The following is a 16,632-nucleotide window of genomic DNA, read 5'->3' on the forward strand; positions in this document are numbered from 1 at the left end:
CATTTACAAAAGTATTGGCCTTGAACTGGTATTGTTTCAACAAATTACATAATGAATTTATAAGACAATATAGCATTTATCTGACATGATTTAACTTATATGCATGTTAACTGTATCAGTATCTTAGAATTTAGGCTGATCAGTCAAGTCATTTACTAAAACCTTAATTTGTTAACATGACAAGCTCTGATTGTTTTGTTCTTACACTGGAGAAGGAAAGCATTTGAAATACGGAGCAGGTCAGAATACCATAGATAGGTGACGAATTAATCCAGAGAATGTTTAAGCCAGGTTTGAAAAATATCATCCCTTTTCTGAAGTTATATGTTGCTCTTCTCACACAGGTTGTGTAAGATTAGTCATGTGACTGTAGATAGTCATATATTATCAATGCTCAGTATTTTTAGAAGATAAATTGAATACACTGAAAGTAGTTTCATTGTATTTATATCAAGTTTTGTTAAAAGGTTAAATGAACAAATTGAATGAGTGTCTTAGCTTTAATATCATAATTTTATTAGTTTCAGTACTGGAAAGCGTGTGTGAGGACTACAGAAAAGAGACAGAGGTGAAGGCTGGAGCATGTTCTTCTCTTCCATTAACTAATTCCTCTGATACTCTTAACACCTCTGTCACTCTCTGGACTCATCATATCCACATAGTCACACACCATTATCCTCTAAAACTGCTGCTTCGAGAAACCCAGCAGCTCTAAATGGACCTATGCAAACTGCAGTTTGCCAGATGACCTGCTGTTATGGATGATTCCATTTGCATGTGAGTAAGAGCAGCCATAGCGTGATATATTGCATATATCTCTGGTAAGTATCCCTGGGGATAGGGGAGAAAGAATACTTCCCACATATTCCCTGTGTAGTGTAGAAGGCAACTAAAAGGAGAGGGAGTGGGGAGCTGAAAATCCCCCCCCCTTCTACTTTTCCTAAAAAAGGAGCAGAGAAGGGGGCCAAGTGAGGATATTCCCTCTAAGGATCTGTCCTCTGTTCATAATGCAACCTCGCAAATGTGGGAAATGACGAATATGTATGAAAGAAAAGTCTCTGGTGAGTGAGTTCTTTATCGAGGTTTAACTTCACTAGTAGTGTGACTGAAAGTGTTTTTTTCCTTGCATTATACCTCAAGGAAGCCTTTGGAAATGCTTCTGAAAATTTGAAAACAAGAAATTAAGATAGAAATGTACAGTTAAGTTTGTATTGATGGTAAGCATATATTTGATAAATCTATTATTCTGTAAGCAGACATAGGGTTGATTTTAAATCATAATTAAGTAATCTTAGATGTTTCTGATTAAGCCATTCTCATTATATTAACCATGATTGAAATTTCTGAATATCATAACTGTAATCATATCCAAATGAGGTTTTTGAAAATTTGATATCTATAATTAAAAAATGTTGTGATTAGTACCATTGAAAGAGGTGTTAATGATGTGCAGTAGAATAGTGGATTGACTTTTCACCATATGGTTCAAATTACATAGAGCTGTTGTAAGTTTTATGAGGACACACTGTTCTAAAATTTTTTGGACACCATGCCTTGAACATCATTTCTCAAAGTGGGATGAAGGGGAATCTGGCCAGAGCCTTTTTTTCAGATGAGTCACTTTTCATGTCATGATAAGAATGGATTTTTAAATGGAATTTGTTTTTAATCTTGCTACATGTTTCAGGTAGATTACTGTAAAAAGATTAGAAATTGGTGCAAACAAGACACAGTGAAAACTGTTGAGTGAAGCAGCAGTAGCTAAGAGCTCAAAGCCAATAACTTCATTTTTCAAACTATTGGAAAACACACCTCACCTATCAAAACAGAGATTTAGACAATGAAATGTCCACAAACATATCAGATGGTATGTTAGTGCCTGTACCTTAACATAAGGACATTCATCAAAAGGAAGATGTGCAACCATGACAGATTTAGTAAAAGATCCACTATAATGACACTCACCAGCAATAGGTAGACATGTTGCTCAGTAAGAGCAAGAATTCATGACCAGTGCAGGTTTGACTGACTGACCTTGGAATTATTGACCAAAACAATACTCTCTTGATGAAATGATTTCTTCAGATTGGTTGTTTTGATTTTCCAAGCAACGTTCCATGAGATACCAATAATCATACTTTCCTTGCTTGTCTTCTGACAAAACACACTTCCAAGTGGTGAGACTTGTGCAAGAAATTTGTTATGCTGGAGTATGGAAACCAATCTCTGTACTATGTTCCATGTTTCATTGTGAACAAAAGTGCTGCAAATGCATCAGTTCCCTCTGATCACTCAGAATGGAGCATCAACAAAGGTTGGAGGAAGTTGAAAGAGCAAATACCATCACGTGAGTTCAGCATTGCACAAAGAAAACTATAGTGCATGGAAATCAGCCAGTAGGACAGCAGCAGCTGAAACATCAGTCGAAAATTTACCTTTGACTGAATTCACTACAGAAACTGATGATTATTGGAAACTTTTCTTAAGTGCATCCTGATTGTCATCACTTTTCTGTATGAGTTGGGATGGACTTTCTTTGATTTCAATCAACATGTTGGTAACATGACCCCATGTCCCCATCTCCAGAGGATTTTGCAGCTTCAATCATTAGCTGGGAAAGGATGAACACAAGCTGGCAGAGTCCAGCAACACCAGGTCTGTAGGTTATCCATGCAAACAACAACTCTTCATGAGATTTAGAATGCCAAGTACTTTTCAATCATTACTGATCCCATTTCATATTGGTCTCAAGGAACAGACACTGGTTATTAGATAATTATGTTACAATTGAAGATAGCTCAAAATTATGAACAGTTTGTCCTGTTAGATAATTTCTTGGGAAAAACTGGAAAAGAAATTGATGCTTAAGTACTAGAAATTTTAGGTTTTAACCGGCATTGGTCAGCTTTTTACATGGATTTATTTTCTTCAAAAAATATTGTCCACTCCCATATATTCATGTATTTGTAAAGGTAACACACAGCTAAGGTTTATTGTGGTTAATAGCCAATGATGCTTCCAGAGTGTAATCATCATACATCTGGTTGCTGAGACCAGTGCTTCTAATGGTGTGAGCAGCAGCAACCTGCCTCAGTTTGCCTCAGGCTATCTTGAGGGAATGATGTTCTTTCTTTACTCTTCATGGCTACCATTTCATTTTAGAAATTTCACTTGGTGCTGTATTTCTTCTGCATGTACTTCAAAAATGGTTGGCTTTTACCTTTCTATGGAAGAGAAAGCCAGAATTCTTACCTGGAAGAAAATGTGGGTACACATGAGATTCCTAGATGCACTGGATGCTCAGAATGCATGATGAGGTTGCTGCTTCCTGCAACACCTCATCAGTGGCTTGTCTCATTCAGGAGATCAAGACTCTGTGGACTAAAACATGGACCTAAAATACTTCAGGGGCCTTGTCTGGTATATGCTGAGATCTCTGCAGATGGTAATCAAGGCCAAAGGAGAGATAACAAAGATGATAATCAAGGACAAAGGATAGATGATAAAGAGGGTAATCAAGGCCAAAGGAGAGATGACAAAGCATTAAGATTTGTTAATGTAACATCACCTTTGTGAATGTGTTGGGAGACAGACAAGGTTTTTTTGTCGATGCTGTAGTATGGCAGTGAAGTGCAAATATGTACAAGCATTTCTGCATTTTCTCTGGTTGTGGAGATCACACCCAAAATCTTAGAGGTGTACACTACACTGAATCATGCATGGAGGAAATTACTCTGTTCAGAAAGTGTATGGTATCTTCAGTAGCAGTCCACAAAGATTGGAAATTTTGAAGCAACATCCTCCTGTTTCTCTGCATGGTGAAAAGTCTGATCATTGATATTCAACAGATTCATGAACAGAGGGATGGGATCCTGACTGGTTCCACTTAAGTAACACAAAATACTGATGGTTCACCTGAGATCTTCACCAATCAGCAGCACTATAGGGGTGATGTCTTTGTCATCATTAACTCTATTCAGTTAGGTCTTACACATTGTTTTGAGTCTCTATGACTGATCTGTACTCACTTTGGGTTTCATTAGCAGTTCAACAGACAGAGTGCTGAAGATTTACTTTTTGCAGCTTAGCGATTTCAGCAGCAGTACTAAAAAGAAATTTCAAAAGATTTCAGTGATGAGCTCATCTTCCTTAATTGAATATACTTTTTCTTCATCTTTCTTAATTAAATATATTCTTGTTTACAAATTTAAAATTGGAGTGCAAACCAAAGGAATTTTGCCAAGAAATACCAGAATTTTGACTCTGGGATGTTTTCTAATGTCATAATTGCATTGCATTTTTTTTGTCAGTTTCCCTGTGCAAGTGGCTTCAGGTGAACATGCCTTCAATATATTGAAGGTCAAGAACTTTCACTCTTCATCTTTGGAACAGGAGCATTTGGATGAGTTCACCTTGCTTAACAATGATTGTGACATTGCACTATTACATTTTTTCAGTACTAGTTAGTGTTTTTTATAGGAAATGGCCAGAAATGCAATTTTTGATAAAAGATATTCGTTATATTGTATTTTTTTTAAGGCTAGTCTTATATTTTCATGTGGTCATTTTTTTAAATCTATCATGGCTAGAGGCTTCCAAAGCTGAGAGTAGCTTGGGTCTCTAAACCTTTGGCAGAGTCTAATTGAACTCCACCTGCTTTTCGTTACATCACTAGTGAAAATTCACTCTCAGTAAGGCTGTGTCAACATCAGTGTTCAAAAAGGTACGGTCTCATCTAGGAAATTCTAGATTGTAATGCAGCCCTGAAGCTGCAGGTGCCTCATAAGAGGGGCCATAGTATTGCTTAATTGAAATGAATAAATCAATCCCTTGATTATAAGTTTTAATTAGTGCTGTGGTATAGGGATGTAATAAGACTTGTCACCTTCCAGTTATAGTTCTCTGACTGAAAAGTACTTCTTTTGATCATTTTTCTCAGTTGAGCAGGCCATGTAGCAAAAATGCATCTCAAAATATAATGTAACTAGATAAGGATTCAAACACAGATGTCTTTGAATTTATATATATTGTCATGGAAAGTCATATCCTTGTACACCACAGTGAGAATCTGAATATGGTTACATATTCAAGTACAGGTGGGTAAATTTTCAGACCCACATATTTGCCTAATGTATTGTCAAAGTTATTTATAATAAATATTTTTTCTTCATACTTGCTCTATCTTTCCAGGGTAGTGAGGTAGCATCAGGAACAGGCAAAGAAATGGCCTCATTTGCTATCATGCGCTTCAGAAAAGGCATACACTGCTTCAACTTCCAGCATATTTTTAATGTGGATGTGCACCAACATTCACATTTTTCATATGCGTATCATAGCAAGAATGTCAGTAAATTAATATCATGGGGAGGAGGATTCAGATCAGTGCACCTGACCCATAGAGATCATATATACAGTGAGTGAACCTATGGAATCCATTATTATCATACTATATTTTTATATCCATCAGAGGAATTCATGCCATGCACAGATTATCAACATACAGTGTGAAAACTACTTTATAAAAGTATTAATTTTGAGTAAAGGAAAAGTCCATACTCTTATTTCAGAACCTCATTGAAAATACAGTTTTTTTTTCTTTTTATTATCTGGTTTATGTAAACATGTAAGTACATAAATATCAAGAAATGCTTACAACTCCATTTGGTTGGTTTTTGGTTTGGTCAGTCTGCATGAAGATGGCACTCATAAAAGAAAAATAGTTGGTAATTATTTTTAACAGTATAACAGATTAAGATTAAGATAAAAATATAACAGGCACATAATATCACATGTCAGAATTCGTATAATCCTTCACAAAAATATCTAAACTCTGTATCATAAAAAAGTCTTCTGTTTTGAGAACAAGTTAAAGTCTTTTGTCATAATAACAAGTTAATCATATCACAAATCAGCGTTCAGTTTACTATTGAACAGCTGATTTTAAGAAATATGCAGGTAGCTGCAAACTTCACTGGGGGTATCTCACTCATGTATTTCCCACCAGTATCACATAACCATAAGTGAAGAGGATGTGATTTTTACATGAACTACTACAGAAATGGCCACACAAGCTTTTCTACCTAGACATCAGCTGACACATATGGGAACACATTTCTTGCTGTATGGCACACACACACTGCTCCTAACATCTATCAGTTGAGTGAATTCAATCAGTTAATGCATACTTTAAATACTAACTCATACTTTTAGTATGCAGTGCTTTAATGCCATGAACTTGCATTTGTTTGTAACCTTATATGTATGTAGAAAATGAAAAACTGACAGATATAACTGTATTATCAATGATATATGTAAGATTTATGCTTGTTGGAACAAAATGTTACCTAAGGTTCTTCACATGTAAACTTATTATCATGTGTACACTATGTCTCATTTTTGTGTATTTCAGTTTCATGCTTAACAGTTTCTAAGAGATTTTGGTCCCAAATGTAATACACAGATTGCTCAGTTAACATAATCTAGTTTCCCCATATATCTTTTGCTGTTACCCAAACATCTGACATAACATATTCCAGGTTTAAAGACAAGTGTTTCAGTATCACACCACAAACATCAATGTGTTTAGTTTCAAATATGTATATTTTCATTATCACACACTGGTCATGGAAGAGTGAAAGCTGACCACAGATAATGATTACCACTAAAGTGTTTGTAATTTCTCTCTCCTGGTTCCATTTACCATAATACTAATTACTGATAACTGTTAAAAGTATTGTGGTACAAATCATGGCTATTTCTACCATGTTGCTGTAAACATGTCAACTATAAATTGCACTGCCATAAACTCATTCTGTGTAGGACACTGCTTTCATAGGTTTGCCCATTCTGTGCAAGACTTGACATGTTTTAAGTTTGATACTTTAAAAAGAAGGCCAGGAGGGTTGTTAAGGTAATCTCTAATTGCCCAGGGCCATGATACATTCACCCATAGAGGAAGAAATTGTTATTCATGATTTTCTATAAGTAATGATATTCTGTTTTCCCATCAATCAAGTTTTATGATATATATCCTATTTGTGTCATAAAAGTTAATTTACAGTTGTAGTAGGTTGAAAAATCATACATCAGCTGTTGGAGTGAATAATATATGCTCACTGAGGGTGTACTATAGTGATATTGCCCTTGGAACAGCACATCAGAAGTCCAAATATTTGCTGTTTGCATGTTTCTGGCTGCCTCTCTAGGATCTCGTGGGACCGTCTGTACAGTAAGTTGATTTTGGCTTTTCTTTGTTTTGGCATGTTTCACAATCCCTTTAGAGTATCAGTTTAATATGGACCACCTTGGGCCTTTATGCATGCTGTTTGTTTGTCAGATGGCAAAATGTAAAGAGTCGCACAATACTGCCACACCTTTATTTCATTCTTGTAAAGGTGTTTTTTAGGAGTTTTGCTATCATTTCAACCTCCCAACCCATGGCTGCATGTAAAGGATTAATATTGATGCATATTATAGAAATACATGAATTGAAAAATAAACAAGTGTGTAGATCTAGCTAACTTAATAAGTATGTAGGCCTAGCCCAAACCTTAAAATAGATACAGCATATGCACAGTTCTATAACTTGAATTGTTTCTTCCTGTTCACCAAGTTCACTTAAAACATCTTTCCATAGAGTAAAAAAAAATGTTTGCCCTTAATCTTAATTCATAATTTGCATTATGCACAGTGACTAGTTACAGTGTGAATGAAAATAGCCATGTCATCATGAAAAGAGAAGATGAAATACCTACAAACCACTACCATGAGAGTCACGGTAATAATCTGATGGACGTAATTTTTTTATTCCTTACTGAACAGAATAGAGAACGAATGCTTGCAGTGTTTTTAGTTTAATGTAGTTAATGTTTATTGATCTCAAAATTCACAGATAAATTTTCTGACCAGAATGAAGATTCACTGTTAGTTAAAAGCACAAACAGAAAGCAAAAGTATAAGAAAAGTTACAAAATTTTTCATTAGAATGGGTAGATCCCATCTGTCTTTATGATGTTGCCTTTTCTTGCAACCAAAACAAGGTGGCTAGCATAGACAGAATCTTTCTTATGATGTTTCAGTCGCTATTTGCAATACATGTACATCCAATCTTCTTTTATACTCCTTGTTACCTTTCTTGAAGGATATTTTCATTTTTCTTAACCAGTCATAATGCATATACCATACATCATGTGTGAACAGAGATATACAATCATCAGAACATGGACTTAACAGTGAAATACAGTGACACACAGGTTTTGACATTTAGCTCTTTACATCAAGATCTTAACACCAACTTTGTGTACATTCACAACACGAATAAATACTACCTTGACATTACTATATCCTAGCCATGTATAATACACATAATATTTATTATGGTCTAGAGAATATTAGCTAGAACAAGAAAATTCATACTGCCTTTGCTTATTTAATTTCCATGCTTATACGATTCTGTCAGGAAATACACTACACATATTTATTAGGTTTTCATGCTGTTGCTCATGTAAGCAGTAGCCTGATATTGTTTGTAATATGCAGTGAGAAATATGAAATTTAAATAAAAGCCCATGAAGATCTCTATATAGTGTTATCTCAGATATGGTAATAGATATGCTTAAGAGATATTATTATATGTTTCGTGTAGGTGTTTGAGAGACTGCGAGAGAAATTTTTTATTTGTCATGTGTTCTCTGTTTCCATTACCACTAATTTTCCTTGCCAATTTTTATCATACTTTTAACATCCCCAGTTTTCTTCTCTTGTTTTTCTGTCTCATGTCTGTGTTTTTTTACATTTTACTTTTTCCTTTGTTTTAGATTTTTCTCTTTTCATCATCATGTTTTTCCTCATAACTATCTCCTCCTTTCACTATGCCTTTCTTGTCTTCTTTTATATTCTTCATCACTATCTTCTTCATTTTCTCATTTATCTCTTCCACTCCCCCATCTCCTTACCTGGCTTCAGCTCAGCATCATCTCCATCTTTTCTCCTTCTTCTTTCTCCCAATTCTTCTTGTTCCCATAATATTTGTGCCTGTAGTGACGGCCATCAGTAGTGCTATGTAGTTACTTACTCCTCATTTACTCTGGCTCGTTCTCACCTACATATCCTTTCCTTTTTCCTTTTCTTTTCTCCAAACCTCCATGCCTTCAGTGATGGTTGTTGGTATGACTTAGCAGAGGCACATCAGCCTCTTGTTCAGGTTCCACTACCATAAGTAATTTTTGTAGCAGATATGTTATTTCCTCTGAAAATACAAAAATGCATAAATGTACAAAGATATTGAAAATTGTATTAATGATATAACATTTTTGATAAAAAAGAGAATTTAATGAGTAAAAGAAAATAATATTTTTCCCCTAAAGTGCCTTTCCCATCTTCACAAAGTACCATCAGAATAGATGAATAATGGCCTCACTTGCACACATCCAGTCTCCAGCTGACATACATTATACCATGAGTGAAATAATGTTGATTTATCTGTCTGTCAGTTTACTGCCATTTCTGGTATTCAAAGCAAGTTGTTACTTAGAAAATACTCCTTAAATATTTTGATTACTAACCACCTCAAAGCTTCAAGTAGTGATAATCCACAACAGAGACTGAAATAGTCAGAATACTTGAGGGTAAGCATAAGTAAGTAAAGAAACTGGAAATGTTTGAAGTAAGAAATTACAGTAAAAGACAATTGGAAAAGAACAAACTTCGAGCAGTGATAATGGATTTGAGAATGGGTAGAAAACCATTTAATGAAAGTGACCCAAGAAAATAGAAGCAGAAGTGGGAGAAAGGGCACTTCTTCCTAATTGTTTCATAAGATAAATAAGTGTATAAGTGATGGTAATATGAAATAAAGAAGAAATGAGCAGTAACTTAATCTATAAAAATTTTGCTTGATATGAACTTAGAGTGCAGGAAAGGAGTAATAGATAAACAGAAAGGAACATATTATGACTGACTTTTTCATCTAATCATTAATTTGCAATAAAGCTCAGAAAATAGTAGTTTCATTATTTTGTAACCTGCTGATCAGAGGGATAAGGTGGAAAAACTTTGAGGAATAAAAGATTATGTAAATCAGAGTCTGACCACGGTGTGTCTACAGTTTATCCTATGTAGATTAAATTCTGGACAGCTGATTATAGCATATCCGAGATATCTGTGTGTGATGATGCCCAGTAAACGTATTATTAAGAAAAAAATGTTTACGTAAAAATGTATTTACTAAGGATACAGAGAGAGAGAGAAAAAAACATTGTAATTGATTTACAGTATGGTCATTAGTAAATATGGATGTACAAACTACAACTTGAATACCAAATGAAATATGAATACACTGGAGATGTCATCAATATAAGCAAGAGAGAGTAACCTAATTTTGGGTCTTTATATATCCACTCTCCACTTTAAGGCCAATTCTAAACTCTTTGGCTCTATTACAAATACGCACATTTTACTGAACATTCATGTACAGAAAAAACATAACAAAACCTATTTTGATCTTACCATGGATATGTATGAGCCAGTATGGTTTGTTCTTCCACACAACTCCCACTAGATACACCAGAATGCCAGAGAGAGTCATCAGAATTCCCATACCTGTAGAACATAGGACCATAAGAAAAAATGTAACAGGAATAAAACTAATGAAATCAAACCAGTAAATGGCAATCATTGTCTCATTAATCTTCAGCATTTATTACATTTATACTAATTAGCTGGGTGACATGAATTATGAGTGTACCTGTGCTAATAGGTTCAGTAATCATAGGCACGACAACCAGGTAGGTACAGCCTGCCAGGAAGGTGATTGGGAGTGCTGTGTGGACACGGATGGGACGCTTGAGGTTGGGCCTTGATCTCCTCAACCACAAGAGTGCTGCAATAGCTGCTCCAATGCTTAGCCACAAAACAAAGGATAGACAGTTGATCAGGAAGATGATGTCCCCTCCCAGCATTACCAGTGAGAGAAGACACTGCCAAACAATACATAGGTTTGTCAGTGATAATTTTATGTTATAGATTTAATCTGGTAAAGTCATTTGTTTCATTAATTATTTTTCAGAATTTGGTTCTAGAGTGGGATATAATATATTCTGTTCAAAAGAATGAGTCAAAGAACTGTGTTCATTTTAATTTGGGGTATTTTGGTTTAATCTGCTTCAGACTGGAGGTCAGGATAGTATTCAAATTCACTTGGTTAATCCTGATACTGATGGAGCAATCACAAGGCATCATGTTATGAATAGTAAGATCAGATTAGAATCAAGTGTATCATACAGTATTACTGAAGGAAAAAGTTTTATAGAAATATCCATATAATTTCCCTTTTACTTTTGAATGATACCTGTCAGGCAACAGGAATTACTCAGGGGATATGACAAATGTAATTAGCCCTGCCTATATCACAGTAAAAACAGCACAAGTCTCTTTAGCAAATTATGTAAAACTTTAACATGGATTGTGTGTGTAAAGCATTACCAGTGGTAATGTGGTAATGTTCTTCGAGAATCTAACATAAAAGCCGTATACATACTTTCAAGAATAAATGGAATATATATAAAATTGCAGGCCTTGATAAGTTTTATCATAGAACAATGAAAGAGGTGAAAATTGAGATAGTTAAGGCCTTGACTGCCCTTTCAGTATGTCGCTTATTATGGGAAAAGTTTGAGATGAAAGGAAGTTTGCCAATGTAACACTGTTATTAAAAAAAAAACTAATATGTCACTTCCCAGAAATTCTTGTCCTGTTAGCTTAATGTCTATAGTTGGAAAGCTTATAGAATCCATCACTCAATGAGATTGCTCATGTCTGACAAATCTATGTGGTTTCTTTTATATAATCAACATGTATGTTAAAAGTAAAATGGTTAATGTTATCTATTTAGAATTTCAAAGAGCTTTCAATAAGGTTCTGCATCAAAGGCTACTAGCAAAATTAAGTCATATGGCATCAATGGGGTTGTGCTTCAATGTACTGTATTGAGTCACCAAGATGGTTCCCACACTGAGAAACAAATCCTACAAGAGCAGATTAAACAACTTCAATCTGTTTAGCTTAGAAAAGTGAAGGCTTAGAGGTGATCTAATACAAGTACTCATAATTATCAAATGCTTTGATAATCTTGATCTATCAGTTTACTTAAGACCTGATTTGTCTAATTTTACTCATACTAATGGATATACACTAGAGGTAACATTTTACCTCCAATGAGGCAAAAGCAATTTTACTTCATTGGGACTGTTAACATATGGCACAATTTGCAAATTAGAGTGGTTCAAAGCAGTACTATAGATACATTTAAGAACAAACAATAAATATTTTGCTTTAGCTCCAAGACTTATATCACTCGAACCTCCTGAGTCACAATGACAATTAGCAGGTTATTCTCTTTTAATTGTTTGTATGCCTTCTTGCTTTCACCAAACAAATCTGAGTCTGATATCTTCCACTAACACAAACAGCCTAAAAAAGACTAAATGGTCTGTTGCTGCTTAAATTCTTTTGTATTCCTTTATATTTGTATGGGGAATGTGAGAAATTTTGTATTGCAGGGAATGCAAGGGAAATAAAATGTTGAGTGGTAGAGTGGGTGAAACTTATTCCTTTAAGGTGGTTTGGGCCTGTGGAAAGAATGCAAGAGAGGAAATTTACAAGGAGAGTTTATGATAGTATGATTAACAGATTTGGAGAGAGAGAGGAAAACCACCTGTAACATGAGGAAATAGTGGAAGGGTACTGGAGGGACAGAAGTGGGGTAAGAATGCATGGAATGGTGTAAATGAGGGACATGTAAGGACAGAGGTAAGTGGGGACTCTTCTGCCATGGCCACACTCTTGATGGGAGTTCCCGAAGGGAATGGGTATCAGAGATATAGATAGTAAAGTGCTATATTCCACTGCTGTTCCTATCGTAGTTAATCTCTTGGGATTAAAGATAAAACAATTTCAGAACTTAAGCAATCTATCATCTCACTCTTTGTGAGACTATCACATAAAACAGAGTAGGAGTGACTTACTGTGATCATGAGAGCAGGTACAGGGGTGTGGGCATGGACATGGATAAAGGAGAGGATGGGGGGTAGATGACCCTCTCTTGCCCCAGCAAGAAACAATCGTCCAGATGTAAACAGGATGCCATTCAGACTTCCAAAGGTTGAAAGTGCCACAAACACTGGGATAGAATACTTCAGTGGCCCCAGTACTTCACTTCCAAAAGCCTGTGGAACATAAGGGAAGGTTTTCCTTCATTAAATTCACACTGGAAATTTGTCCTCTAGGTTATGAATCCAACCAGTTGCACATATGAAATAGCTGCTGGAAATTAATGGAGTGTAAACATCTGAGAATTATCTAATACAAAAAATGTCTCTTCCTACAGGATCTCCCATTAACTCAGATAAACCTCAACTTGAAGGTCCTTTCATATTCAGATGACCCCACAATCACCTCATAACACCCTGACACCACAGGATTAACATCAAATATGTAGTACCACATTACATAACTAGAACAATGGCTCACCCAGACCAGTATGTCTGCAATCACTCTTTTAACTCAAGACAGACTTGAATCCAACTCACACCCTCCAGTCACTTTGAATGGATAGTTTCTCCCACTAAGCAAAACACCAGCCATTATAGGCTTCATATACAACATCCAATTCCAACACCAATTACATCAATACAAAAGCTGCATGCAAATTAAATGCCACTAACTGGCACCAAATCTGGACAAGAAAAAGACCCCCACAACATTCTAAACAAACAATTTGTCTACTTTGCTTTAAATAATACCTCACCTTCCTGGTCTTCCACTGTCTCAAAAGAAAATATAGCAAAGCTGCAAACCACGCACATTAGTGCATTCAGAACATCTGCCTTGCATTGTACTTATGTAACAGGTGTCCAATTATGTATTACTGTATCTGTTGTGAGGTGTAAGAATAAGGAATTTTTATGACAAAAGAACTTGACCTTTCTTCAATTTGGTGTTACCATTTACACATTTTTTTTTTTTTTTTTGCCGCTGTCTCCCGCGTTTGCGAGGTAGTGCAAGGAAACAGACGAAAGAAATGGCCCAACCCACCCCCATACACATGTATATACATACGTCCACACACGCAAATATACATACCTACACAGCTTTCCATGGTTTACCCCAGACACTTCACATGCCCTGATTCCATCCACTGACAGCACGTCAACCCCGGTATACCACATCGATCCAATTCACTCTATTCCTTGCCCTCCATTCACCCTCCTGCATGTTCAGGCCCTGATCACACAAAATCTTTTTCACTCCATCTTTCCACCTCCAATTTGGTCTCCCACTTCTCCTCGTTCCCTCCACCTCCGACACATATATCCTCTTGGTCAATCTTTCCTCACTCATTCTCTCCATGTGCCCAAACCATTTCAAAACACCCTCTTCTGCTCTCTCAACCACGCTCTTTTTATTTCCACACATCTCTCTTACCCTTACGTTACTTACTCGATCAAACCACCTCACACCACACATTGTCCTCAAACATCTCATTTCCAGCACATCCATCCTCCTGCGCACAACTCTATCCATAGCCCACGCCTCGCAACCATACAACATTGTTGGAACCACTATTCCTTCAAACATACCCATTTTTGCTTTCCGAGATAATGTTCTCGACTTCCACACATTTTTCAAGGCTCCCAGAATTTTTGCCCCCTCCCCCACCCTATGATCACTTCCGCTTCCATGGTTCCATCCGCTGCCAGATCCACTCCCAGATATCTAAAACACTTTACTTCCTCCAGTTTTTCTCCATTCAAACTTACCTCCCAATTGAGTTGACCCTCAACCCTATTGTACCTAATAACCTTGCTCTTATTCACATTTACTCTTAACTTTCTTCTTTCACACACTTCACCAAACTCAGTCACCAGCTTCTGCAATTTCTCACATGAATCAGCCACCAGCGCTGTATCATCAGCGAACAACAACTGACTCACTTCCCAAGCTCTCTCATCCCCAACAGACTTCATACTTATACCATTTATACATATGTTTTGTAAATATTATCTTGTTGGATACAGGGAAAATGGAAAGTCATATGAAACAAACATGCTGAAAATAAATTGAAATATTTATATTTATTTTTCTTCTCAGTTTGTATTTATGTGATTATTACTGTTTCTATATATATTCCTTGCATGCTTTTCATCCTCCTGTATGTTCAGGTCCAGATCGCTAAAAATCTTTTTCAGTCCATCCTCCCACCTCCACTTTGGTCTCCCACTTCTCCTTGTTCCCTCCACCTCTGACTCATATATCCTCTTTATCCATCTTTCCTCGCTCATTCTCTCCATGTGACCAAACTATTTCAATACACCCTCTTCTGCTCTCTCAACCACACTCTTTATTGCCACACATCTCTCTTACCCTTTCATTACTTACTCGATCAAACCACCTCACACCACATATTGTCTTCAAACATCTCAATTCCAACACATCCACCTTCCTCTGCACCACCCTATCAATTGCCTATGCCTCACAACCATATAACATTGTTAGAACCACTATTCCTTCAAACATACCCATTTTTGCTCCGAGATAACGTTCTTGACTTCCACACACTCTTCAACGCTCCCAGAACCTTCGCCCCCCTCCCCCACCCTGTGACTCACTTCCGCTTCCATGGTTCCATCCGCTGCCAAATCCACTCCCAGATAAAACACTTCACTTCCCCCAGTTTTTCTCCGTTCAAACTTACCTCCCAATTGACTTGTCCCTCAACCCTACTGAACCTAATAATCTTGCTCTTATTCACATTTACTCTCAGCTTTCTTCTTTCACACACTTTACCAAACTCAGTCACCAACTATTGCAGTTTCTCACCTGAATGAGCAACCAGTGCTGTATCATCAGCGAACAACAACTGACTCACTTCCCAAGCCCTCTTATCCTCAACAGACTGCATACTTGCCCCTCTCTCCAAAGCTCTTGCATTCACCTCCATAACAATCCCTCCATAAACAAATTAAACAACCATGGAGACATCACGCACCCCTGCTGCAAACCAACATTCACTGGGAACCAATTACTTTCCTCTCTTCCTACTCATACACATGCCTTACATCCTCAATAAAAAATTTTCACTGTTTCTAGCAACTTACCTCCCACACCATATACTCTTAATACCTTCCACAGAGCATCTCTATCAACTCTTACCATATGCCTTCTCCAGATCCATAAATGCTACATACAAATCCATCTGTTTTTCTAAGCATTTCTCACATACATTCTTCAAAGCAAACACCTGATCCACACATCCTCTACCATTTCTGTAACTACACTGCTCCTTCCCAATCTGATGCTCTGTACATGCCTTCACCCACTCAATCAATACCTTCCCATATAATTTCCCAGGAATACTCAATATACTTATACCTCTGTAATTTGAGCACTCACCTTTATCCCCTTTGCCTTTGCACAATGGTTCTATACATGCATTCCGCCAATCCTCAGGCACTTCACCATGAGCCATACATACATTGAATATCCTCACCAACCAGTCAACAACACAGTCAACCCTTTTTTAATGAATTCCACTGCAATACCATCCAAACCCGCCGCCTTACCGGCTTTCATCTT

The 16,632-nt window shown here is 36.6% G+C and overlaps 1 protein-coding gene across 1 annotated transcript in view; it reads right to left on the minus strand.

Annotated features, from left to right (window-relative positions):
* Window positions 1–5,598: 5,598 nt before the first annotated feature.
* LOC139751305 (large neutral amino acids transporter small subunit 1-like) overlaps window positions 5,599–16,632 on the minus strand; it is a 64,893-nt gene continuing 53,859 nt past the window's right edge. The window contains exons 4-7 of the mRNA XM_071666640.1: window positions 13,023–13,223; window positions 10,745–10,976; window positions 10,507–10,599; window positions 5,599–9,247 (exon numbers count right to left, since the gene is read on the minus strand). Coding sequence (XP_071522741.1) covers window positions 9,150–9,247; window positions 10,507–10,599; window positions 10,745–10,976; window positions 13,023–13,223 — 624 coding nt within the window. The 3' untranslated portion in view covers window positions 5,599–9,149. The remainder of the gene's footprint in view (window positions 9,248–10,506; window positions 10,600–10,744; window positions 10,977–13,022; window positions 13,224–16,632) is intronic.

The sequence above is a fragment of the Panulirus ornatus genome, chromosome 11 (assembly GCF_036320965.1).
Source record: "Panulirus ornatus isolate Po-2019 chromosome 11, ASM3632096v1, whole genome shotgun sequence".
NCBI classification, from domain to species: Eukaryota; Metazoa; Arthropoda; class Malacostraca; order Decapoda; family Palinuridae; genus Panulirus; species Panulirus ornatus.